The sequence below is a fragment of the Macaca nemestrina genome, chromosome 2 (genome assembly GCF_043159975.1).
Source record: "Macaca nemestrina isolate mMacNem1 chromosome 2, mMacNem.hap1, whole genome shotgun sequence".
NCBI lineage: Eukaryota > Metazoa > Chordata > Mammalia > Primates > Cercopithecidae > Macaca > Macaca nemestrina.
In genome coordinates, this window is record NC_092126.1 from 153,460,388 (window position 1) to 153,486,095 (window position 25,708).

A 25,708-nucleotide genomic window follows, 5' to 3' on the forward strand; every position below is an offset into this window, starting at 1 on the left:
CCAAAGGATCATTAAATTGTACTTTTTAGGCATTTACTTGCTATGTGACCTACATAGCAAGTAAATCAGAACAGAGTCTGACAAGGATTTTTGTGACATGTATATTAAGGTAATACTTCTTGACATCTTTAAAACCATAAATTGAGGTTTTGCTCAGTGTCCATGTTTGGACACAGGGTGAGTCCATGTGCCTCTCCTTGAATCCTCAGGACAGAGGGGGAGGAGGACTTCCTCCTTGACAAGTGACAAAACTAAGCCCAGAGTCCTTAAGTAGCTTATCTGAGGTGACACTGCTGGTGAGCGGAATTGCTAGAGGTTCATCCCAGGCTGCTGCCTCAGAACCTGTGCACTCTCCACTGCCCCTGTGCAGAGAGGGTGGCATACCTGGACGTTCTGGTGGTTTGCTGAACGAGTTCTCAATTCAGTGGGGCAGGGAGGGGAGGATCTCAAAAGCACCTCTATGGTTTGTTGAAAATATTCCTCTGTCTTGGTTCAGGCTCCCTCAGAGGCAGACCCTGAGGCAGGGATGCAAGTGCAGGCATTTTCCTTGAGAGGGGAGGCAGGGTGCACTGCTAAGAGAGGGCCTAGTGACACAGGGAGGGGAAGACAGCTCACCAAGAGAGTTCAGGCGCCAGCCACCTCCATGGGCAATTGGAGCGGAATGCCATGGAGATGTGCTGAGAGCCAGGGAGGACCAGAGCTCACAGTGTTGTATCTGAGGGGAAAGGGAGCAGGCATGTTTATTCCCCACTATCTTCAGCCATTGGTCAGGGCTGCTCCCAGGGGCAGGAAGTTGCTGACCCGTCCAGCTGCAAGAAGAAGGCCTCCGGCACTGCCAGATGGATAGGGCAGTGTGGCCTGAAGAGGCTGGGGCCTCCCGCAGAGCACAGACAGAGGCTGCCAGAAGCCTTTTCCTCCCAAGCTAGGAATCACTCTTCATAGAAAACAGGCCCAAATACTGAAATCAGGGCATCACAGACCCTTACTGCTAGCGCGTCTCAGGCACCTGGTCTGCAAAGCCTGGGGTGGCCCCTGGCAGATGTGGCTGGTTGGCCCCGTTCTTGCAGGATTGTTTCTTCTCTTTGCTTTTCCCTTCGCCCTTCTTGCTGTTTTCCTCAATTTTTATGACTATTGCACAAAGATGCTCATAAAGAATATACTGGGGGCTCAAAATGCAGCATCTGTCGTTTGGTAAACAACACAAGGTAATTACTTTCCATTTCTTCTAAGAAAATTATAAAATATCTCAGACACACACAGAGGAGAAACAGTAATGCAATGAATGAATACCCATGCACCTACCCCCAAGCCGAAGAACTAGGCCATTGCAAGCTGATTCCATCACTTCAGGAACCCCCAGCCCCCAAGAGAGCATGAGACACAGAGGCTGGAGCCTAAGGACTCTGCTCTGCCCCTCGCAGCTATGGGCCTTGCAGAGTTCACTGCTTTGAGCCTCAGTGTCCTTATCTATGAAATGGTAATGCTAGTACCTACCTCCAGGGGGAAAGTGAAGAAATCTGTGAACTGATAAAAAAGTTTAAGTAGCTGGTGCCTTTTCTTTAGGTCTCCCTGTGTCAGAGTCCCTCTGCAATGTGGCCTTGAAGCTATTCCCATTAAAGAGTCTGTTTCCCATCACTTGAATGCAAGCTGACTTCCTGATTTGACTCGGCCAGGGGAATGTGGCAGGGGTGACTGTGTGCCAGTTCTGAGCCCAGGCCTGACAGGAGCTTGTGTGCTTCCTCTCGCTCTCATGCCATGAGAACAAACCTGATCTAGGCTGGCTGTGGTGGCTCACACCTATAATCCCAGCAGTTTGGGAGTCCGAGACAGGCAGATCACTTGAGGCCAGGAGTTCAAGACCAGCCTGGCCAACATAGCAAAACTCCGTCTCAACTAAAAAATACAAAAATTCACCTGGGTGCGGTGGCTCACACCTGTAATCCCAGCACTTTGGGAGGCCGAGGTGGGCGGATCACGAGGTCAGGAGATTGAGACCATCCTGGCTAACACGGTGAAACCCCGTCTCTACTAAAATCACAAAAAATTAGCTGGGCGTGGTGGTGGGCGCCTGTAATCCCAGCTACTCAGGAGGCTGAGACAGGAGAATGGCGTGAACCCAGGAGGCAGAACTTGCAGTGAGCCAAGATCGCACCACTGCACTCCAGCCTGGAGGACAGAGTAAGACTCTGTCTCAAAAAAAAAAAAAAAAAGAAAAAAAGAAAAAATTCGCTGGGCCTGGTGGCACATGCTTGTAATCCCAGCTAGTTGGGAGGCTGAGACAGAGAATTGCTTAAACCCAGGAGGCAGAGGTGGCAGTGAGCTGAGATTGCATCACTGCATTCCAGCCTGGGTGACAGAGGGAGACTCTATCTCAAAAACAAACAAACAAACACCTGATCTAGCCTGTTGCAGGGCCAACATTTTCACTGAGTTTCCTGATAAACTCAAAAAGACCTCTCCATCTCTTTTCCTTTTTACATGGCTGCAATCTTTGCTGAGAAAGTTTCCACGACAATAGAGGTCTCAGCAAAAACGGGCAACAGTAAGGCTGGCCACTTCTCAGTGACTGTCAACAAACACAGATACAAGGATACTCACGTCCTTCCACCCCAGCAGGGATCCTGTGGGTGAACTCATCAGCACCAGGGAGCGTGTCTGTTACAGCAGCAGTATTAATGTATTTGCTTACACAGGTATCCCCATTGCTTGCGGGGAGAAAAAGATGTGCATGAACTTCGTGTCAGTGAATGCTGCCTCCTGACACATTTTTCTTGTTATGTCTCTTTTCCCTGTCACAGTCATTTTTGGTCACATTTTTATCCTGTTACAGTAACATACAAATATCCTGACATTTCTTCAGAGATCTTTGGAAGTCCTATTTCCTCCTGACTGCCAAGAAAAAAAGGACAATGAGATTTTATATCTTAAGTCATCCTAAGTCACACCACCCCCGCCCATCAAGAACTACTTCAGAACAGAAACTTGTCAGTTAGCTACTGCTGTGTAACAAACACTACAAACTCAATGCTTAAAACAGTAAATGTTGCTTATAAGACTACAGATCTACAGATCAGCCGGGTGATTCCTCTGGTCTCAGCTGTGATCGCTCACATGTCTGAGGTGAGCTGAGAGTCAGGTAGGCAGCCCTGCCGATCTGTCCTGGGCTCTCTCCCTTGTTTGGGGGTCAGATGGCTGCTTCAGGCTGGTGCAGGATGTATGCCGGGACTCCTGGGCTCTCCTTCATGTGGTTCAGCACCCTCCAGCAGGCTACAGAGAGGATTTGTTCTCATGGCATGAGAGCGAGAGCAAGCATGTGAGCACTTTCAGGCCTGGGCTTAGAACTGGTGTAGAACTGCCACATTCTCCTGGCAAGTCAAGTCAGGAAGTCAGCTTGCATTCAAGTGACAGGGAAACAGACTCCCCTTTATATGGGAGGAGCTGCAAGGTCATATTGCAGAGAGATGCAGACACAGGGAGGCCATTAATACAATCAATCTTTTACAAAAGGGAAACATTCTGGAATGGTTGGCCTGTCTCATCTGCCACTACCCACAGCTAAGGCCTGTGGTCTTCAAACTGGCAAGGTTCAGTCTTGCTCTAGAGTGGAAGGGAGGAAGAAAAGAGGAAGGGACGATTGGGATGTGGGCAACCCTCTGTTCCCTCCCCGTCTACTTACACCTGAGGGGCAGGGGAGGATTTTCTGGAATACTGTGTGTTCCATGCATCCAACTTGGAGCTCCTAATACTTAATAAGTCCCCAAGATAGTCCTGTGAGTTGGCTTATTAGGGCATTACTATTACATAAACTAGCCACTAATTGTTAAATGTATTTACCCAAGTCTCTGAGCCACAAGATAAACACTCATGTTCTGGTGGTATCACTGCCTTGACAATCAGGCCCATTTAATCCAGAGCTCCTTGCAAGAACTGCACATTGAAGGGGTGCTCCTTGTGTGAATTTGGGGGACTCTATAAGACAGATTCCAAGGAGGCTGTCCTGCAGTCACACCACCCACCAGCCTGAACTTTAGAGCCTCCTCTATGCTAGCTGAGGCCTTGTGGCCTGGCTGGCCCCTCGACCACCCTCACTTCTCTCCCGTGTACTGGTCACTCATCTGCCTGCTCGAGAGAGACCACAGCCTTAAGAGTTAGATTTGGCTCAGGATCTGAGCTCCACCACTCTGCTGAGTTGGTCTGGGACATTTAAAAAATCTTCTCTGGAACTCCACTTCCTCATCCACAAAGTGGATGTCAGAAGATCAACATTGCTCTGGAAGTTTACTCAGAGTAAAAACCAAAGTCCTCACAAAGCTCTTAAAGGCAAAATAACCTGGCCTCTGTTCCCCCTCTGAACTCATCCTCTATTCACCTCCCCTCACTCATTTCCCTCCAGCAACATGGGCCTCCCCACTCTTCCAGGCACTCTGCTGCCTCGAGGCATTCACATATGCTGTTCCTTCTGCTGCAATGCTCTTCCCTCAGACATCATGCGGCTCCCTCCCTCCCCTCCTGCAGTTCTTTGCTGAAATTCACCTTCTGCCTATCTGCCAGGACTGTCTAAATGCAGCTGCCCTCCACAACACCCCCACCTTCCTTCCCTGCTTGGCTTTCTTCTTATTTCTCAACACAGTCTAACTTACTGTGCAGTTCATCAAATTCAGATGTCACCAGTAGCAAGATGAGCTATTAGTTTATGCACCATGAAGAAAGAAAAACATGCCAATTAAACGGCAGAACAAGACTAAGATACCATTGAATGTAGGACACACTCTGATTTCAGAAATGTTAAATGTCAGGGGGAAATCAGCATCATAGAATCGCTGAAGTCGGGTGTATTTTACTTATTTCTGTTGTTTATTTTCTGTTTCCCCACTAGAATGGCAGCTCCATGAGGGCAGGGTCTTTACCTGGTTTGCTCACTGCTCAGTGCCTAGGACAGTTCCTTGCATGTAGGAGGTACTTTTTAAATACTGTTGAGCATTGTGTGGGGAAAAGAAAGAGATCAGCCTGTTACTGTGTCTATATAGAAAGAAGTAGACATAAGAGACTCCATTTTGTTCTGTATTTGAGATGCTGTTAATCTGTGACCCTACCCCCAACCTTGTCCTTGCAAGAGACATGTGCTGTGGTAACTCAAGGTTTAATGGATTTTGGGCGTGCAGGGTGTGACTTTGTTCCTAGAAAAGCTAGGTATTGTCCAAGGTTTATCCCCATGTGATAGGATGAAACAATGTTGCTAAAAGGTTTATCTCAAGGCACAGGATTTTCCTTTAAACTTATTCATGTCACAGATCCTTGTTCTTATGTCTTACTGCTAATTTCCTCCCTAAAAACGATCCTATTGTCCTGCCACTCCCTTATCTTTAAGATGGTAAAGATAATTATAAATACTAAGGGAACTCAGAGGCCGGTGCCGGCGTGGGTCCTCTGTAAGCTGAGCGCCGGTCCCCTGGGCCCCCGCTTTTCTTTCTCTATACTTTGTCTCTGTCTTATTTCTTTTCTCAAGTCTCTCGTTCCACCTTACGAGAAACACCCACAGGTGTGGAGGGGCAGGCCACCCCTTCACATTGAAAGATTTATCTCCGCCCCCACAAGAAAGTCCAAGACCTGGGACTTCCTTAATACTGTCCAAATGGGCTATGTGAATATTCGACCCAAGATGGGGCAAGAACTTTCCTGGCACCAGAGCAGTAGCCAGCACACAGTAAATGCTCAATAAATATTCATTCATTGGATTAGTGATTGAATAGTCTGAGATGCTGTCTTGGATCCAAAACTTAAGACCGACGTAGGGCTGCTAGAGCACCTGAGAGCAAAGGGTTTGCCTCTGACGGGGCTGTGCTAGGGTCATTGCTACACATGGATGGTACCCCCAGGCCTGTGGGGCACACTGCTTTTGTGGTGGAACCTGGCCACCCTGGCTTCATGCTTCCATGCCTTGGTGGCTGGACCCAGTGGGAAAGAGAATGTGGACGATGTGTCACCATGGGACAATGTGAGCATGGCAGCTCCCAGGAGCTGTCAGGGGCTGGAGAGTGGTAACTTGTCCCATCTTCACATTCACAAGGGTCCTCACACATTCACTGGTGATGTTCCTGAGATGGGGGTTACATTTTATGTGAATTTGAGGCAGTGTTGTGTTAAAATATTAATGAAGTATCATTCTAAATACAAAATTGGAAATAATACAAATCTTCCTGCCCGCTATCTCCTGCTCCGCACACACACACTGAGCAGTGGCAGGAAATTCAGTTGTCCTGTAGCACTTTCATAGTGGGCAGGTTGGGTCTGTGGGTCCCATTGCACTGTTGCCACACGGTGGCGCCACACTGGTAGTAAGCAGAAGTGTCCGTATTGGTCTTGAATTATGAATTTTGAGTTATGCAAGGTCTTCAGGAACACATCCCTCACATACACCTTCTTGTGCCTTGGGGTTATGTTGTTAAAAGTCTTCATTAATTCACTTGAACTGTTTAAAAATATGCCACTTTGTGACATTATTTCTCCATGATTTATGATATCAGGAGCCCTCCCAATATGAAAGTGGCCTGGTGCCTCTCGCCTCTGAGTCAACCCAGCACCCCTTCTTGATGGAGCCTTCTCTGTGAACCCCCTCCCTATGGGACAGTCACCGTCTCCTGCCTCCACCCATCCCCATGAACTTCCCCACATACAGTCATGAATCAAATACTCCCAGCACCCAGCGTAGCAAGGTCTTATGCTGGGAACTGGACGTTGGAGATGAACCAGACAGGGCTTCCCAGCACCTAGGAGCCATGGGTGCCCAGGGGAAGCATCAAACAGGAGTCAGGGGAGGTCTCTTGGAGGACGCTATGCCTGAACTGAGTCTTGACATTCTTTGGGTTGAGAGTATGGATGTGAACACAAAATTATCAATTACCCACCTAGGCGCTTGTCTCGTTTGCTAGACCACGATCTCCTTGAAGTAGGTAAACACATGGAATTTATCTGTTTTCCTGCCTTTCTGCTTAACATTGGAAATGGCCAAGTGAGTTAAGTATGGTAAAGGGCTTAGAACCATGCCTTATGTGTAGTAAAGATTATGTAAGTGCCAGCTGTTATTCTTGTTGTCACTGCTGCTATTGCTTTTATAATTAGCCAGAATCAATGTATATGGAATAACTCAGGAAATGAAAGAGTGAGGGATGTGGTGGAAAGAGCCTCAGACCGGAGATCAAAAGCTTGGACTTGAGTCCAGGCTTTGCCCCTAGTTAGCTGAGATCCTCAGTTCAACTTCTATAAAGTGGGGATAATTAAACCATTCAGGCCCAGGTGTTATAATGGTTAGAGGAAATTACAAAGCACACGTATGAAGCAACAGACGTATGGTAGATGCTCAGTGTGAATTCTGTTTACCTTTCTTGTCTTATGGTGCTGAGACACTTAGCACAGGACTGTGTGCATGTATGTACTCAATAAATATCTGTTAATGAATTGATAAGTAATATTCCCATTATTTAAAGAATATTTGTCATGGGACATGTTCACTGTCTCAGAAAAACTCTTAGCCAGGAATGGGAAATATATGCTGTATGAACCTCTGCTCCCCACTCACTCACCCAAGGCAGACATTACTAATCAATGATGGCACTCTGTGTTAGTCAGGACTCTTTTTGTTGGAAATGACCAACCAGCTTGAGCAAAAGGGGGTTTGTTATATAGATAATGGAGTAACTCAGAAAACCAAAGAAGAAGCTGCAGGCAGCAGAGCAGCCCCTGGGCCCTCCTGGGAACCTCATGGACCCCTCTCTCCCCCTCTTCATTTCTCCTCTAGGTATCTGTATGTTTGCAAGCATTCTTTCAGGCAGGGCTCCTGGGGACAGCAGCTGGCAGCTCTGAAGTTACCTCCTTCCCAGTTCATGATTCAGAGGTAAGATGGACAGCACGTTTCCCTTCCCCATCCTGAAAACTTCAGGGGAGGCTTCTGATTGGCCTGCTGGGGTCATATATTCAGTGGAAGGGGGGCTCTTTGTTACTAGGACTGGCAGCCCAGAGAACCACATGAAGTCAGAGAGGAGCCATTTTCCAGAATAAAGGAGAAAGAGAAGCTGGAAAGACACCAGTGATGAAGGTTCACTCCTGACCACAGAGCTGGGATAGTGCCTCAGAATCCTTCTCAACACAGTGCCCAATCAGAATCAGCACTCAAGACAAAATCTACTTGAGATTTAGACCTAGCCTACATACAGGGAGGTTCATGGCATTGTATGAACCTGCAGAGGATTCTATTGGAAACTAGCTGAGCCTGGGTTTGAATCTGAGCTGTCAGGCCAGCAGGCAAGTCGCTGCACCTCTCCAAGCCTCAGTTTCCTCATCTGGTACAATGGGCTGAATGCTTGTGTTCCTCCACAAATTCATATGCTGAAATCCTAATCCCCAATGTGATGGCATTAGGAGGTGGGGCCCTTGGGAGGTGATTAGGTCATTAGGATAGAATCCTCACGGATGGGATTAGTGCCTTATAAAAAGACATAACAGAGCTTACCTTTTTTCTTTGTTCTATGCCATGTGAGGACACAATAATAAGATGCCCATCTGCAAACCAGGAAGGAGGACCTCTCCAGACACTGAATCTGCTGCTGCCTTGATCTTGGACTTCCCAGCCTCCAGAACTGCAAAACATAAATGTGTGTTGTTTAAGCCAGCCAGTCTATGATAGTTTGTTACATCAGCTTGAGCTGGCTAAGACCTCTGGTAAGTGAGTATAATAATGCCAAACTCAGAGGTTCTGTAAGGGTAGATGAGACACTGTGTAAACTTCAGCACAATCCCTGGAAGATAGTCAACATTCAATAAATGTTACCACTTTTCTGAGTGTGGGTTCCCTTAGAAGCAGACTCTGAGACTAAGATTTCAATGCAAGTGGTTTAGTCGGTAGGTAATCCAGAAGCCAAGAAAAACACACAGGGAAGTGAGAGAGAGCAATGATGGTACTAATGAGCAAGTTACCACTGTGGGCAACTGAGGCTCAATCCTGCTGGAGACCTTTGAGTGGTGGTTCCACAACCCCCATCCCACGAGGGGTGAGGGAGCTGGGGTATTTATGCACCAGCTGCCATTGATCACTAGTTGAGGGCTGCTCCTGGGCATTCACTCCCAGGCATTTCCAGCCTGCCCTTTGCTTGGGCTGAGCTTACTCCTGCAGGCAGAGAACCGCTGCAGGCAGAGTCACAGACTTCTTATTGTTTGCAATAAGAAGTCGCCAGCAGGAGGGCACTGACAGTGGCAGCATCACTTCAGATATTATCAAGAGAATCCATAAGTCTTACAGCACAGCACACACAGAGGGATGATCTTACCAAAGTGTTTCTTCTAGGGGAGCTGGAGTTAAATGGCATGGTCCTTCTTCAGTCCACAGATCCTGGTACCCTGTTTGTCCTCTGAGTTCCTGACCTCAGTTTTTACCTGCCACATGCAAGTTTTTTTCCTGGTACCAGAGTATGCCATTCTTCACCTCTGATCTAGGCAGAGCTCTAGCTCCCTGGAGAGCATGAGCTTTCTTCACTGGGCAAGCTGGAGGCTGACTATTTCCCCAATACTGAGGCAAACCCAGAAGAGTGCTGACTTCTGGAGAGTCCATGCTGAGCTCTTGGAGGCCAAGTGCTAGGCATTCAACCAATGCATAAACAGGGCATTTGTACAACAAATAAGGTCAGTCATAGATCCCACACACCCCTTATATTCTTACCCAGCCATTCATTTCTGGGCTGCCTTCTTCTAACCAACCTTCATCCACATGAACTAGATGCTGCCTGGCTTCTTCCAGATCCTCCCAGGACATCTAGTTTTTTTCTTTAATATAGTATGTATTTAGAGACACTTCATATAAAATAAAAGTCATGATTTTAAAGTGTAAACTTCAGTGGTTTTTCGTACATTCACTATGTTGTGCAGCCATTACCACTATCTAATTCCAGAACATTTCCATCCTCCCCAAAGAAATCCCATATCCTTCAGCAGTTAGTCCCAATTCTCCTCTCCCATTCCCTGCAAATCACCAATCTACTTTGTGTCTCTATGAATTTGTCTGTTCTGGATATTTTATATATGGAATCATATACCAAGTGGCCTTTTGTAACTGGCTTCTGTCACTTAGTGCAGTGTTTTCAAGGTTTATCCATTTTGTAGCATGACTGGCAAGGACTTCATTCATTTTTAACAATGAACAATATTGCATTGTATGAATATACCACACTTTCTTCATCCATTCACTCATCGATGGACACTTGGGTTGTTTCCACTCTTTGGCTATTGTGAATAATGCTCTATGAATATTCATCCACTGTACAAGATTTTGTGCAAATATGTTTTCAGTTTGCTGTGGTTTAAATGTGTCCCCAAAGGGTCATGTCTTGGAAACTTAATTTCCAATGCAACAGTGTTGGGAGATGGAACCTAATGGGAGGTGTTTAGGTTCTGAGGGCCCTGCCCTCATGAATGGATTAATATTGTTACTGTGGGAGTGGGTTAGTTTTTGCAGGAGTAGATTTGTTATAAAAGCGAGTTCAGCCCACTCTTGCCTTGTCTTGCTTTCTCTTGCCCATGTGTTGCCTTCCACTATGTTATGATGCAACAAGAAGGCCCTCACCAGATACAGGCGCCCAGTCTTGGACTTTCCAGCCTTCAGAACTGTGGGCCAAGTAAGTTTCTGTTCATTATAAATTACCCAGTCTGTGCTATTGTTATAGCAGCACAAAATGGACTAAGACACAGATCTCTAGACTATCTAGGTTGGAGTGGAATTGCTGGCTCATATAGTTATTCTATGTTTAACTGTTTGAAGAACTGCCACACTGTTTTCCAAAGTAACTCCACCATTTTACATTCCCACCAGCAATGTATGAGAGTTTCAATTTCTTCACATTATTGCCAATATTTATTCTCTGTTTTTGAGGTTTTTTCCATTCTAGCCATCCTAGTGGGTATGAAGTGATATCTCATTGTGGTTTTGATTTGCATTTCTCTGATGGTTAATGATGTTGAGTATCTTTTCACAGAGCATCTAGTTTTGATCACCACCCAACATGAAGGGAAACTCTTAGTCTTGGGCTTCAGTTTTTAGCATCTGTCAGACTCAAGCTTTGCCACTCCTTGGCCATAAGCAGTTCCCTTAATCTGCTCTCAAACCGAGCCCCGCCCTCAACTTCCTGGGAGCTTTGACCTTCTGGTCAAATCAATGCCTTCTCTTAGTCAGGATTCTTTTGGCTGAAAGTGTTAGAAACCCAACTCACACTGGTTTGAACACAAAAGGAGATTTATTGCCTTGAGCACCTAATAAATCCCAGGATAATAATAGCTTCAGGCATGCCTGGATGTAGGTACCCAATGGATGTCATCGGAAGCTTTCTCTTGCTCCCAGTCTGAGCTCTACTTTCTTTTAGGTCAGCTTTATTCTGTGATGGGCTCTTTCCTCTTGTGGTAAGAAGACTTTTGGAAGCCCCAGTCTCACCTCTTTGCAGTCAGCAACATCAGTGGAAAGAAGCCTTCTCTTGCTCAAAAGCTCCAGCTAAGGTCCCAGGATTGTCTCTAACTGGACTAACTTGAGTCATGTGCCCATCTTAAACTAATGACAGTGGTTATGGCAATGGAATTTGCTGAGTGGCTAGGCCTGGGTCAAATCTGCAACCTTAGAGCTAAATGTGGGGTCAACTCCTCCTAAACCATGTAATCTGAGAGTGAGAAAGTTATGGCTTCCCACAATAAATTGGGATGCTACTGCCAGAAGGGAGAATGGATACTGAACAGAGAGAAACTTCAGGTCTCCACTGGCCCTTTAGACCTGGCATCAAGGGCCTTGTCCCTATTTCTGTGTCCCAGCAAGATACTCACTGTCTTGTCTCATTCCATAACAATGCAATAGATTAATGTCTGGGAACCTGTCTCAGGTGAAGACGGTCAGAGAGAGTGAAAAGTTGGTCCTTCCAAGAGACCAGGGGAAGAATAAGCAGAAGCCATTACAAAACTCACACTTTTGCTTCTTGGTTTAGTTCATTTGGGCTGTGATAACAGAATACCTTAGATTGGGTGGCTTATAAGCAACAGAAATGTATTTCTCACAGTTTTGAAGGTTGGGAAGTCTAAGGTCAAGATGCCAGCAGAATTGGTGTTTGGTGAGGGCCCGCTTTCTGGTTCATAGATGGCACCTTCTAGCTATCGTCACATGGTAGAAGACGTGAGGGAGTTCTCTGGGGCCTCTTTCATAAGGAACCCACCTTCTGACACCATCATGTTGGAATTTAGGATTTCAACATGTGAATTTCAGGGGGACACAAACTTTCCATCTATAACATTTGTCCAGAATTGATTGTGAGAAATAAACAGGCTTCTTTGTTGATTTGTTTACACAAAGAGAAACCCATTTTTTTAATGACAAAATATTTCTCACACTAATGATCCTCCCTAGAGCTTATAAGAGTTGGAGTTTGATTTGGGGTGTTTTTGTTTGTTTCCTCTAAATTACCAGGAGGACTTTTTTTTTCTTCCAGCGGCAGGAAGCAGCATTCCACCTGAAGAAAAATTGTCATCATAATGCCTCTCTGTTCCTCAGCAGCCAATGGCTGACTCACTCCCTTGGCCCTGGGAGGCTTGGTTGCTCGGCTCTGATTGTGAAGTGTGTGCAGATAGTGTGTTCACATCCAAAATCATGCATGCACACACAACTCCGAAACACAATCTCACGTGTTCTCTGTGCCAACCATGCAAACGCACCATGCCTGAAGGGGGGTGTGTCCTCCCCACACAGTGGGGTGCCGACAGAAGCCATTCTGCAAAGGCTTGTTAATTCTTAGACAGTCGGGTGTGAATATCGTGCTGACATTTATAGCGTGTCTTCGCCACACTCTGTCTCGCCCACGCTGAACCACGCACCTGCAGGAGGGAATGCTGGTATCAACGCAGCAGATGTTGTGTGCCCTGGGAATGCTTAAATATGTACTCTCTACAGAAGGCGTGTGTTACCCAAACACAGACCTGAGAGAGGGGGACTAGGAGGGAAGAGAAAAGGGGAGATATGGTCTGGCTTCCCCGAGCCTATCTCTGGGTGCCCTGGATGCCTGATAAATTCCAGCCTTGGGTGAAAACAAAAGGCTTTATCTTTCAAAACAAGTTTAGGAAGATGTTAGACTTTATTATATAGAAAAATATAACAAAACAAAACATGGGCTGTGGAGTCAGAGAAACGTGGTTTTAAGTCCCAGTTCTACAATTTAACAAACTACATGACCTTGGGTCAATCACTTAGCCTCTCTGAGCCTTCTCACCAGTAAAATGGAGCTCACAGAGGCATCTATTTCTCAGGGTTGTGGTCAAGGAAAGTTAGGTTAGTGATTCATATGCTGGAACATAAAGAAATAAATACTCCTTTATTTGAACTTCTAAGTCATGGGTGGCATGCCAGGGTGACTTTGCCCTGATATTAGGGTTACTAGGGTCCTTTTCTAGTTGCCCTGGATCTCAGCATCCTGCCTCCAACCCTGGTATTCTCACTAATACCAAGGGTGGATCCACAGGTCATCTCCCCTGCAGATTCAGCCCCTTCCCAGTTCCCAAGTATCTCTGGGCTTGAGGGGAACACATACTACGTTGCTCAACACTGTCCTGGTTGCAAATGACAGAAAATGGAAATTTATTGGTTTGTGTGATTAGAAAGTTTGAGGGTAAGTGGGTGCAGTGGCTCACACCTGTAATCCCAGCAGTTTGGGAGGCTGAGGCAGGAGGATCACTTGATGTCAAGAGCTCAACACCAGCCTGGGCAAGAGAGTGAGACATGTTTCTCCAAAAAATAAAAAATAAAAATAAATAAATATCCAGGCAGGCCATTAGCAGCATTGGGCTCATGCCCAGCTGAGAAAAGGCAAGTCTCTATCCCTTCATCCCCAGCAGCAACCCTGAGATGTGCTCTGGCAGAGCAGGCACAGTGCCTGGAGGAATGCACCACACCTATTGGCTCAGACTTGGGTCATGTGCTAAACCTGAGTGGGGAGCCTCAGCTGGACAAATGGTGGGAGGCTAGCTCCCCAGACAAAAATTGGGGGTTCTTGCTGGTAAAGCAGGGTGGGATGCTGTCAAGACAAACCACAGCCATCTACCATATGTGTCAGCCTCATGTCATGACTCAGGGAGCTTTGCATGGAGCCTGGTCCTGGGTGCTTTCACCTGGGACCCCATGTCCCTGCCCTGACAACTGACCCCTTCTCCAGATCAGTCTTGGAAGAATGGGTTTAATACCACCTGCTTGTGTGTTGTGAGCATTCAATGGAGCATGTCAGGAAATGCTTAGCTCATTGTGCAGAGGTAAGGCTTTATGCCGCCCAAACCATCTGCTCCTCCTGGATCCAGGAGCCTTGCAGACAGGCTGGGGCCATGACACTGAGTTCTGGCCAGTGGAATGTGGATGGGAATAGTTTACACACTTGCTTCCAGACCTGGCTATCAAACAGCCCAGGCCATCTTCCGTGGTATATCCCTGGCCTATGATATAGAAGCAAAGGGATCTGAGATGGTGGAGCCACCTGATGCAGTAAGTCCCAATGCCTGGGTGCTGTGGTTTGAATAAGGTGACCTCCAAAACACATGTTGAAGTATAATTGCCATTGTAACAGTATTAAGAGGTGGGACCTTTAAGAGGGGATTAAGCCATAAGAGTGGGATTAATGCTGTCATAAAAATGCAAATTTAGCCCCTTCTTGCTCTCTTTTGTTCTTCTACCTTTGACCCTGTGCTGACAAGATGTTCTTCCATCATATGATAATGCAGCAAGAAGGCCCTCACAAGACACCAGCACCTTGATCTTGGACTTCCCAGTCTCCAGTACTGTGCTAAAATCCATTTCTGTTCATTATAAATTATCCAGACTGTGGTATTTTGTTACGGCAGCACAAAAAGACTAAGAAATGTAGTCACCGTGTGTAGGAGAGTAACAAATAAACCTCTGATATGTTAAGTCAGTGGTTATCCAAGAGGCAATGTCTGGAAATATTTTTGGTTGTCACCACTGGGACTAGGGTGCAGAGCTAGTACTGGCATCTAGTGGGGAGAGATCAAGGATGTGGCTAAATATCCTACAATGCACAGGACAGCCCCCACAACTAAGAATTATTCAGCCCCAAATGTCAGTAGTGCTGAAGTTCAGAAGCCCTGCTCTAAAATGTGGGCACCTTGAGAGAAGGGACGTTGTCATTGTCCTGCTGAAAACCCTCTAATGGCCTCTACACACTCAGGATAAATTTCCAGTCCCTTACTTTGGTCTACAAAGCCCCACAGGACCTGGATCCTGCCCACCACCCCTTCTACCTCACATCCCACTTCTTTCCGTCACCCACTTCTGGACCTCTTTCCAACCTAAGGACTTCACACTTGTTGTTAAATCCTTAAATACATTTCTCCCTGTTCTTCCATGTATTCAGTTATGGCTTAAATATCACCTCCTCTGAGACACCTTCACTTGTCGCAGTCTCTATTAGATTCATTCCGACCTCTTGATTCTCTAATCGCACCACATTGCCATGATCCTTTCACAGCAGTGACCATGATGTAATGTGCCCTGCCTCCTTGTAGGAGTGTGGTAGGGCTGGTGTCTGCCTTCCCTCTGGAGTGTGAGGAACATGAGGACCAGATAAATAATGGATAGAAAGAGTCATCTTTGCAGTCAGACAGCCCCAGGTTTTACTTCTGGTTCCAGCACCAACTGTGAGTCCCTTCACTCTCCCGGCCTCCATATCCTCATCTGCAGAATGGGAATACGAATACTCACAGGTTGCTATGAGGATTAAATGGGATAGTGTACAGAGAGCACTTGGCCCAATTTGCAGTAGAGAACAGTCACTTATAAGGTGTCTTGACTATCAAATGCATGAATGAAAGTGTAAGGACAGTCAAGTCCTTGCATGCTGTTGTTTTTAGGGATGAACTCTTGGGAGGAAGGTGGAATTGGGGTGCCTGGGTGGAGGCTCCTTGGAATGGAAGGATGAAGAAGGTGTGTGCTCAAGAACAAAGCTCGGTTACCCCAGGCAGCTTCTGCATCTCCCTCTCTTGAAACAGCACCACAGCGGCTGGCAAGCCCTCGTTCCTCCTTTAAAACTGCGACCCTAGCTCCCTTCCTTCAAGTCACTGTCCCCAGGACTGTTCTTCCTGATGCCTCTCTCTTGCAGGACCCAAGAGGGAGGCAGCCACCACTCTTACGGTCCTTCTTTCAAGAAGCACACCCCTCCCCCAAGAGCACCTCCTAGCACTGTCTCTATCTGTGTCTGTCTAGACCAGGCAGGAAATTAAAGTGGGTATCAGAGCATTTGCAATAAATAGCTCAGGCCCCAGGCTGAGACCTGTGTGTCTGCAAAACAGAATGTGATTGAAGGACCTCTTTCTTTCAAGTACAGTATCATATCAGACTGTTGGGGCCACACAGAAACTTAGATTGTTTCCATCTCTGCATGTATGAAGGGTAAAGACAGCAGGGAGGATGCAGAGAAGGTGGCGAACCAGGCGAGAGACAGGGGACTGTGAGCTTAGGCGCTCCTGCATCCCGGCGGGTGGGCCAGTGGACCTCCCTGAACCTCCATTCCCTCATCTGTGTGGTGGACATGTTAACATACCTGCAGCTTAGGCTGCAGTGAAACTTAAACGAGTTCAAATACGTAAAGCACTCTGATCTTTATGCTTTCCTTCTTTCTCCTGATTGCGGGCTTAGTTTGTTCTTTTCCTAATTCCTTGAGTTGTAATGTTAAGTTACTTATTTGAGGTCTTTCTTCTTTTTTTGATGTAGGCACTTGTTATAAATCTTTCTTCTTTTTTGATGTAGGCACTTGTTCATTGCAGCATTATTCACAATAGCTAAGATATGAAACCAGCCTAAATGTCTATCAATAGATAAGTGGATAAAGAAAATGTGGTGCATATATGCATGCAGTGGAAAATATTCAGCCTTAAAAAGGAGGGGGGAATCTGTCATTTTTGACACTGTGGATGAACCTGGAGGACATTATGCTGAGTTAAGTAAGCCAAGCACAGAAAGACAAATACTGCATGATCTTACTTACATGTGGAATCGAACAAAGCTGAACTCACAGAAGTGGAGGGTAGGATGGTGGTTAGCAGAAGCTGTGGGAGAGGGGTGGATGGGGAAAGGAGATGTTGATCAAAGGGCACAAAGTATCAGTTGGACAGGAGGAATAAGCATTAGCGATCTACTGCACAGTACGGTGACTATAATAAATAGTAATGCATTATACATTATAAAATTGCTGAAAGTAAATTTTAAATGATTTAACCACAAAAAGAGGTATGTGAGGTGATGGATTTGTTAATTAACCTGGTTTAATCATTCCACATTGTCAACATCTATCAAAACATCACTTGTACCCCATACATATGTACAGCTATTATTTGTCAATTAAAAATAAAATTTTAAAACTATTTACAGTGCCTCTTGAGAGTGGGCTGATCTAGGCGACTTGCTTCCAAAGAGTAGATAAGGAAAGTGGGGAAAAGTGACTTTACAGTGGAGAAACCTGGCAGACACTACCTCGAGCCAGGTGACCAAGGTTACTATCCATGAAGTCATTTCAACAACACATACCCCTGATATGATGCGATGAAAATGCCACTTCACCTCTGCGGTATTCCTCCCCAAAACTCATGATCCCATGAAAACTCTGAGAAAAATATCACATACATCCACATTGAGCCATATTCTGTAAGACACCTGATCTATATTGTTTAAAACGATCGAGGTCATCAGAAACAAGGAAAGTCTGAGAATTTGTTACCGACCAGAGGAGACTAAGGAGATGTGACAGTTAAATTCAATGTGGTGTCCTGCGTGGGACCCTGGTCTGGAGAACAACATTGGGAAAAACTGGTGACATCCAGTAAAGGGTGGAGTTTAATTAACAGCATGAACCAAGATTGTTTTCTTAGTTGTGATGAATGGACAATGAAGTGTTAGCAACACAGGAAATGGTGTGGGGTGTGTGGGAATTCCGCACTATCTTTGCAAATTTTCTGTATGTATAAAGGTGTTTGAAAATTTTTTAAAGTTTATTCAAAGAAAAAAATACATAACATACTTACCAGAGTCCCTGGCACACAGTGGCTGATATCTGAAGGCTCACAGCTAGTGGACATAAAGCAAGTTCTGTTTGGTCTCTTAGGCATACACCTGTCCTTAAAACAGAGGTATATTGTCGCTTCCCTTGCTGGGTGTCCATGGGAAGCATGCAGATAGGGAACTGTTTTGGCTAAAATAGTCTCTTCTGAATCTGGCAGCCACAGGGATCCCATGAAGCCCTAAGTTGGGCCATAGACCTCTTCTGCCCAGTGACCCCTATGGTTCCCACTTCACACAGAGTAAATGCCAAGTCCCTATAAGTGGCCTGTGAAGCACCAGGAGATGTGGGCGCCCCACTTCCATGCTCTCTGGCCTCCATCCTATCCTGACTCCTTTAGCCATGTGAGCCTGCCAGCCTGGGTGCTGCTGACATCTGGCCATACTCCACCCAGAGAGCTCTGCTCCCCAGAGCCCCTACAAGGCAAGAAGGTCTCCTCTGTGTGCCTCCCCAAATGTGAGTGCTCTCCTTTTCACCCTTTAGTTCCTGCCTGTGCCCCACCGTGGTTCCAACCAAAGTTTGTTTCCGCCTTCCTGCTGTGGGGGGTGAGGGTTGCTGCACCCCACTGACTGGCCTCACTGGCAGGAAAGGGCAGCCAGCTCCCCAGCAGCTGGGCCTGGACAGGGCGTGCACACAGAGCAGTTCTGTTCTGTCCCATCTCCAATTCAGGCAGCCCCTCTGGCCCCCCACCACTGTCATTCCTTCATGACCCATCCAGCAGTCCCCTTCTCAGCCACTTTATAAACCCCGGCTCTCTGGGACGGGTCTCAGGTCCCCTCTCCCATTGGTACTGAGGGTCTCCGCTGGTCCTTTTCAAGACTGACACAGGGGGCCTGTTCTGGGTTGAATTGCACCCCGCCCTAAAAGAAGATCTGTTGAAGTCCTATCCCCCAGTATCTCAGAATGTGGCCTTATTTCAAAACAGTGTCGTTACAGATGTAATCAGTTAAGATGAGGTCACACTGGAGCACAGTGGGCCCCCAACCTCATATAACCGGTGTCCTTGTAAGAAGACGGCCATGTGAAGACAGGCACAGGGAGAAGGCCATGTGAAGACAGGGCTAGAGGGACGCATCTAGAAGCCAAGGAAAGCCAAGGACTGCCACCCACCATCAGGAGCTGAGAGGAGGAAAGGAAGGATTCCCCCTACAGGTTTCAGAGGGAACCTGGCCTTGCGATGCCTTGATTTAGGGCTTCCAGCCTCTGGAACTGTGGACAATAAATTCCTGTTGTTTCAAGCCATCTAGTCTGTGATATTTTGTTATGGTGGCCCTAGGAAACTAATGCAGGGCCAAAAGAAGGGTCGAGGACCAGGGCTGCTTCTAGTTGTCATGTTTCTCTGCTTTCTCTACCTCTTGCTGTGGCGTTTCTCTGCTTTTCCCTACCTCTCACTGTGGCGTTTCTCTGCTTTTCCCTACTTCTCGCTGTGGCATTTCTCTGCTTTTCCCTACTTCTCGCTGTGGCGTTTCTCTGCTTTTCCCTACTTCTTGGGTTCAGCTGGGTCACCTTCAAGACTCCCCACCATGACACTGCCAGGTCTCTGATTTGACCTCTGTTCCTCATCTTTGGAGCCCCTCACTTGGCTTTAGGAGTTTAGAGAAATGTCCCTCCCCTCCCTCTCTATGAGGCTAACATCTCGTAACGTGGACAGCTCCCTCTCCCACTTCCCTGCTGCCTCCCTAAATCCAGTGGGGCCAGGTGAATTTGAGCACCGTAAAGCATCTTTTCCTGCTCATAGTAAGCCACTGGGTTGAGGCTGGGGGGCTGCACTCACTTGCGCCCCCATTAACAGTTTGAGGCTGTATTTTTTAGCAACTTCTCGTTTTTTTAGCCATGGCCTCAGGCACCAATTCCCCAGGCTGCAGAAAAAGCCCCACAGGCCATCTTGTTACTCCAGATTTGCAAGCTCAGCTGGGCTCTCCATGATACCAAAGGATCCTTGTCCAGTACTGGCTTGCATGATCAGAACTCCTGGCACTCACCCCCTTAGTCATCTCTGCTTGCAATGACCTAAAGACAGGTCTCTCCTGCAGAAATATTCTGGGGTAGCTCCCTAAAATTTCCCCTTTCCCCAACAGAGTTAATCAACGAATGAATGAATGAATGCAAAGCTAATGTAGTCTCAGATCCAGCGAGGGAGGAAGGACAGCGTGGGGATCCCAGAGCTAGGCTGCCTCAACTCAAATCCTGGGACCAAGACTGCCTGTGTGACCTTGGACAAGTTATTTACCTTCTCTGGATCTCAGTTTTCTTCATCTACAAAATGAGAATAATAATAGCATCTGCCCCTGAGGTTGTCGCAGGGATTCAATGAGATAATGCCAATAACAGATGTCATGACTGACGCCAATGAAGCTTAGCTTCTTTGTCATGCAGGGCACGAGTCCAGGTATCTTTATGCCTCACCCTGTGCCCGTGCTTAGAAGCTAATTTTCCTAGGTCCAACCTAATCTTTTTTCACACATTGGATTCAGCTAATTCATTCACTGCTGAGTAATTTATTGTTAGAGCCAGTGGTGTTGAAGATTGAACAAAGGTTAAGATGCTTTGGTCTGGACACATGGGGGAGAGACACATTTTTAGTTTGAGGAAGCAGAAAACCATTTTCACAAGCTTAAAGGAGCCCGGGACTAAATTAAACCTCTTGACTTAATCACTGATTAAAACATTACAATAGCCGCACAGGCTACAGTCGGTGAGTCCAGCCTGCAATCATGTCCTTCTGAGGCTTCATGTTGGAAAACGACTGCAGATGATTCAAAATAAGAGCACGGCTTGGTGGCTATGCTCGGGGGGAAATAAATAATTGTCGTCTGCTTCAGGTTTCCTCTCTCCCCCTTTATTTAAAGCACCTAGGAGACTTCATAGATAATTAAAATCTAATAAGATATAAGAAGGAAGAAGATAATTAATCTCCCACCCAGTCCCACTCTCTTGGAACTCAACAGGGGTGAGGACAAACTGGAGGTCAAAACACTGCAAAATATGCAGGGTCATAACACAGACTGTTGGTACGCACACGCCTTCTGCTGTGAGAAAACTGGCACTGAGCAGAACTATCCTGCAAGTGATGCGTGCACAGCATTTTCAGTTTGCAAACCATTTCTACACTCTTTATCTCAAACATCCTGTGTGCCCAACTGGGTAAGAGAACCGAGACTCAGAGGGAAGATGGGAGGTGCCAAACTAAAGGAGCGTAGCTGGAACTGAGCGCTAGTGGCCTTGGAGGAAATCCTGTGCTCTTTTCACCAGGCTAGGATGTCCCTGACCTCCCTTTCTTCCAGAACAAACCCAAGTCCATGTGTTTAGAGGGTAACTGGGTAAAGAATATACTGGGCAGGGCTTCAATTTTTGTACTTGGTAGAGGGAGGCAATTCCAGATAGAACCAGACTCTTGGAACACATAAAGAGGAGAGTTTGAGGAAATGGGATATGTGAAAAATCATTTGCATGCCAGGGGAGCATTCTGGTCAAGGCAAGATTAAGTCTTTTTGTGCTTTTGCAGCCCGCAAAATGAGTGAGCCTGGGAATAAAGGGGACTCACTAGCTTGCTCCTGGTCATGTAAGTGGCTTAGGAGCAAGATGGTTACAATCAGCTGGATGCCACTCTAGGAAGAATTTCTGACAAGGGTGAGGGTGCAAACCTGCATCGCCAAGACGGAGATGACAATCAAGGACCCTGTCAGGCATCATGCAGAGGAATCTAAATTCTCATGGTCTTCAGGGACATTCACATGCAACTAGAATTACCTTCTTTCTAGCTTCCCAGGATCAGAACACTCACTGGCCTCATTGCCAGGGGCTGGCTAGGCAAGAAAACCAACATTCATAGTTTAGAAGCTGTGTTTCTTCTATATAAATCCTTTCCTCGCTTTCTGAGATGAAATCAATCTATATTGGTTCCACTCGTTACAAGTAAATAACATGCCAATAATTAACTCAGCGTCTTTGAGTTTTTTTGTTTTGTTTTGTTTTGTTTTGAGACCGAGTCTTGCTCTGTTGCCCAGGCTGGAGTGCAGTGGCCGGATCTCAGCTCACTGCAAGCTCCGCCTCCCAGGTTTACGCCATTCTCCTGCCTCAGCCTCCCGACTAGCTGGGACTACAGGCGCCCGCCACCTCGCTCGGCTAGTTTTTTGTATTTTTTAGTAGAGACGGGGTTTCACCGTGTTAGCCAGGATGGTCTCGATCTCCTGACCTCGTGATCCGCCCATCTCGGCCTCCCAAAGTGCTGGGATTACAGGCTTGAGCCACCGCGCCCGGCCCTTTGAGTTATTTTTTAACTGAAGGCTTCCTCACTTCCTAGCTGGGAAATGACCTCTGGCATGCCATTTAAGCAACTGAACCTCACTTTTTTTCCTTTTTAAAAAAATTATTATTAATACCTTTTAATGTTTCACATTTTCTTTCAGAAGATTTGTAACAAAAATACACGGAATTTAGTATGTGTTTCAATAAAATGGGTAAATACAAAATCTGAACAAGCCAAGTCTATAAGGTATAATCCTTCTTGTGGGGACAGAACACTCCACTAAGAAAAGAGAATCACAACATTATTAGGCCCGATTATCTCATATTGCTTACTGTTCTAACTTCAGAGACTGGCGGACTCGGATAAATAAACAAATGAAAATAAATAAATAAGACTGAACACAGTCAACTGCCTCAATTCCCCTCTCCTTTTCCCTTTTCCCATTTTCTTCATACAGCCAGATGAGATGAGGATGTGATGAGCCTCATTTTTCTTCTAATATGGGGGACAATAGTTCCGCTTCTAGAACTCTTGCAAGGATTATATAATATCATCTACGTAAAGAGTCATACATGTGCCCCACATGTACTAAATGCTGCTGTTACAATCATTATGATCACTTTCGCCTTGCTGCTGTAACAAATTGCCACAAGTTTGGTGGCTTAAAACAATTCTTGTAGAATTCTGAAGTCAGAAGTTTGAGATGAGTGTTCAAGACTAAAATCACCGTGTCAGCAATGCTGCATTCCTTCTGCAGACTCTGGAGGAGCACCCATTTATCTGCTTTTTCTAGGGCCTCCTGCATACCTAGGCATGGGGTCCCACTCTCCCTCTTCAAAGCATCTCTGATCTCTTTCTGACTCTGGCCATCCTGTCTACCCCTTATAAGGATGATTCGATGATAGGGGACCCACCTGCACAATCCAGGCTAGCTCCCCATCTCAATAGCTTTAATTTCATCATCTCTGCCAATTCCCTTTTGCTATATAAAGGTCACCATATATCCAGATTCTGGGTATTCGAAGGTAGACATCTAGGAGTGGGGGTAAGGGTGATTAGTCTGTCTACCATAATCATTAACATGTTTATCAAGACTAGCTCATTTAACTCATCTAATCTTCACTAAGACCCATGAGGTAAATGAAATTATATCCCCCTTTGGAAACTAAGGCACAGGGAAGTTAAGTAACTTGCCCAAGGTCACACAGGCAGTAAGCAGTGAAGCAGCGATTCCAACCCAGAAAGTCAGCTTTAGAGTTCACTTTTTTTTTTTTTTTTTTTTTTTGAGACCCAGTCTTGCTCTGTGCCCAGGCTGGAGTGCAATGGCATCATCTTGACTCACTGCAACCTCCAACTCACGGGTTCAAGCGATTCTTCTGCCTCAGCCTTCTGAGTAGCTGGGAATACAGGTGGGCACCACCACGCCCTGCTAATTTTTTTTTTTTTTTTTTTTTTTTTTCAGTAGAGACAGGGTTTCACCATGTTGGTCAGGCTGGTCTCAAACTCTTGACCTCCTGATTCACCCGCCTCGGCCTCCCAAAGTTCTGGGGTTACAGGCGTGAGCCACCGCGCCCGGCCGAGGAGCTCACTTTCTTAAGAGCTGAAATAATGTAAAGTGGCACATAATAAGCACTATATTAATGTTAGCTATTATTCTTGTTATTTCTGCTAAGATTAATATAATAATCCTTATCTCGTACGCTCTTCTAAGAACCAACTATTTAACGTGTGAAAAGTGCCAGGCAGCAGGTCGTCGAACTGTAGTTAGATTCTTCCGGTCCTCCCAATCCAACTTTCCCGAGACGCTCGAGTTCACTCACTCAAGCGTCAGCCTTACCCAAGACGGCGTTATCTTTGTCCCCAACCCCACATCCGCCCCACCCAATATGGCGTCCATCACAATCAAAAGCTTTTTCGGCCCTTCTCAAGATGGCGCCCACGCTAATCTTGTTACCTTCCGCCCTCAAGATGACCTTAGCAGTTAGCGTCAACCTCCGCACTCTCTGACCTTTCCAAAATGATGGCGAACGTAATACGCACCACACTTTGACCTTCTCAAGATGGCGTTGAGCTGAGAAACTCGCGTCGCAAACTCACGCAAACTCAGTGTCGTTATCGAAGACACTTCCGGTTGCGACGGAGGTAGGTTTACGAGGCCTGCTTCGGGTGCGAAGGGTTGCTCTTGGGCCGGGTCACTGCGGCACGACCATGGACCGTAGGAAAAAACCTTTGGACGTCACGGCCTCCTCGGTGAGTGAGGGTATGAGGTAACTCCATGGGCTCCGGGTTCACCCTATCTCCATCAGACAAGAATGTCGACCTAGCTTGTTTCTTCAGTCGGGGACCCAGAGATCTGACCTCTCCCGTCAAACAGGAATCCCCGACCTGGATTTTCTTCTCCAGCGGGGATCCGGTTCAGTTTTCTTACAGGATCCTGAACTGGGCTTCTCTTCTCTGACACGCGCCCGAACCAGAACCCTCAGACACGGACCTGAACCTGGTGTCCCGTGGGTTAGGAATCTCCCTACCTCCCTCTGCCCTGCCCGCAAGGACCTGCACCTCGCCAGCCTTCTCCCTTACAGTCGGGAGGAACCGTAGCTTCTTTTTGCTATGCAGACATATTCTCTTCCTGGTTTCTCCTCCATTCAGGGACCCCCAAAGTCCTCCCAGAACTTTAGAGTGTGACATATTCCACAGGAGCCGAAAGTGCCCAGCGTACCCCACCTGGAACTAAATAGTTGTTAATGCAGCCATAGGGAACTGTGAAGTCTGAAAGGATGTAAGCAGTTTTATTAAATCAGCTACCCTAGAAAGAAAACGTGTTCTAAGTACACATTTTGTGCCAGCACTTTATATGCACTCTCACTAATCCTCCCAATGGCTTTAGGAGGTAGGTGCTATTAATATCTCCGTTTTATAGATGATGAAATTGAGGCCCAGAAAGATGAAGTAGCTTTCCCCAGCTTACATACAGAAATCTTAGTGATAGCCGGGCGCGGTGGCTCAGGCCTGTGCTCGCGCCTGTAATCCCAGCACTTTGGGAGGCCGAGGCGTGCGGATCACCTGAGGTTGGGAGTTCGAGACCAGCCTAACCAACATGGAGAAACCCTGTCTCTACTAAAAATAAAAAAAATTAGCCGGGCGTGGTGGCGCATGCCTGTAATGCCAGCTACTCGGAAGGCTGAGGCAGGAGAATCGCTTGAACCTTGGAGGCGGAGGTTGCGGTGAGCCGAGATTGCACCATTGCACTCCAGCCTGGGCAACAAGAGCCAAACTCCGTCTGGGGCTGGGGCGGGGGAAGAAATCTTAGTGATAGACCCTTGCTCATTCAGTCTAG

General features: G+C 46.6%; 1 protein-coding gene and 1 long non-coding RNA gene across 2 annotated transcripts in view; one reads left to right on the plus strand and one right to left on the minus strand.

The window, feature by feature from the left end:
- On the minus strand, positions 1 to 24,546 carry LOC105477756 (uncharacterized). Its single transcript, XR_984931.3, has 4 exons — positions 24,412 to 24,546; positions 8,507 to 8,633; positions 2,599 to 2,889; positions 1 to 1,181 (listed from the first exon to the last, which is right to left on the minus strand). It is a non-coding gene; the product is annotated as an uncharacterized lncRNA (long non-coding RNA).
- Positions 24,443 to 25,708, plus strand: part of LOC105477758 (coiled-coil domain containing 174) — a 21,848-nt gene continuing 20,582 nt past the window's right edge. The window contains exon 1 of the mRNA XM_011734480.2: positions 24,443 to 24,621. Coding sequence (XP_011732782.1) covers positions 24,580 to 24,621 — 42 coding nt within the window. The 5' untranslated portion in view covers positions 24,443 to 24,579. The remainder of the gene's footprint in view (positions 24,622 to 25,708) is intronic.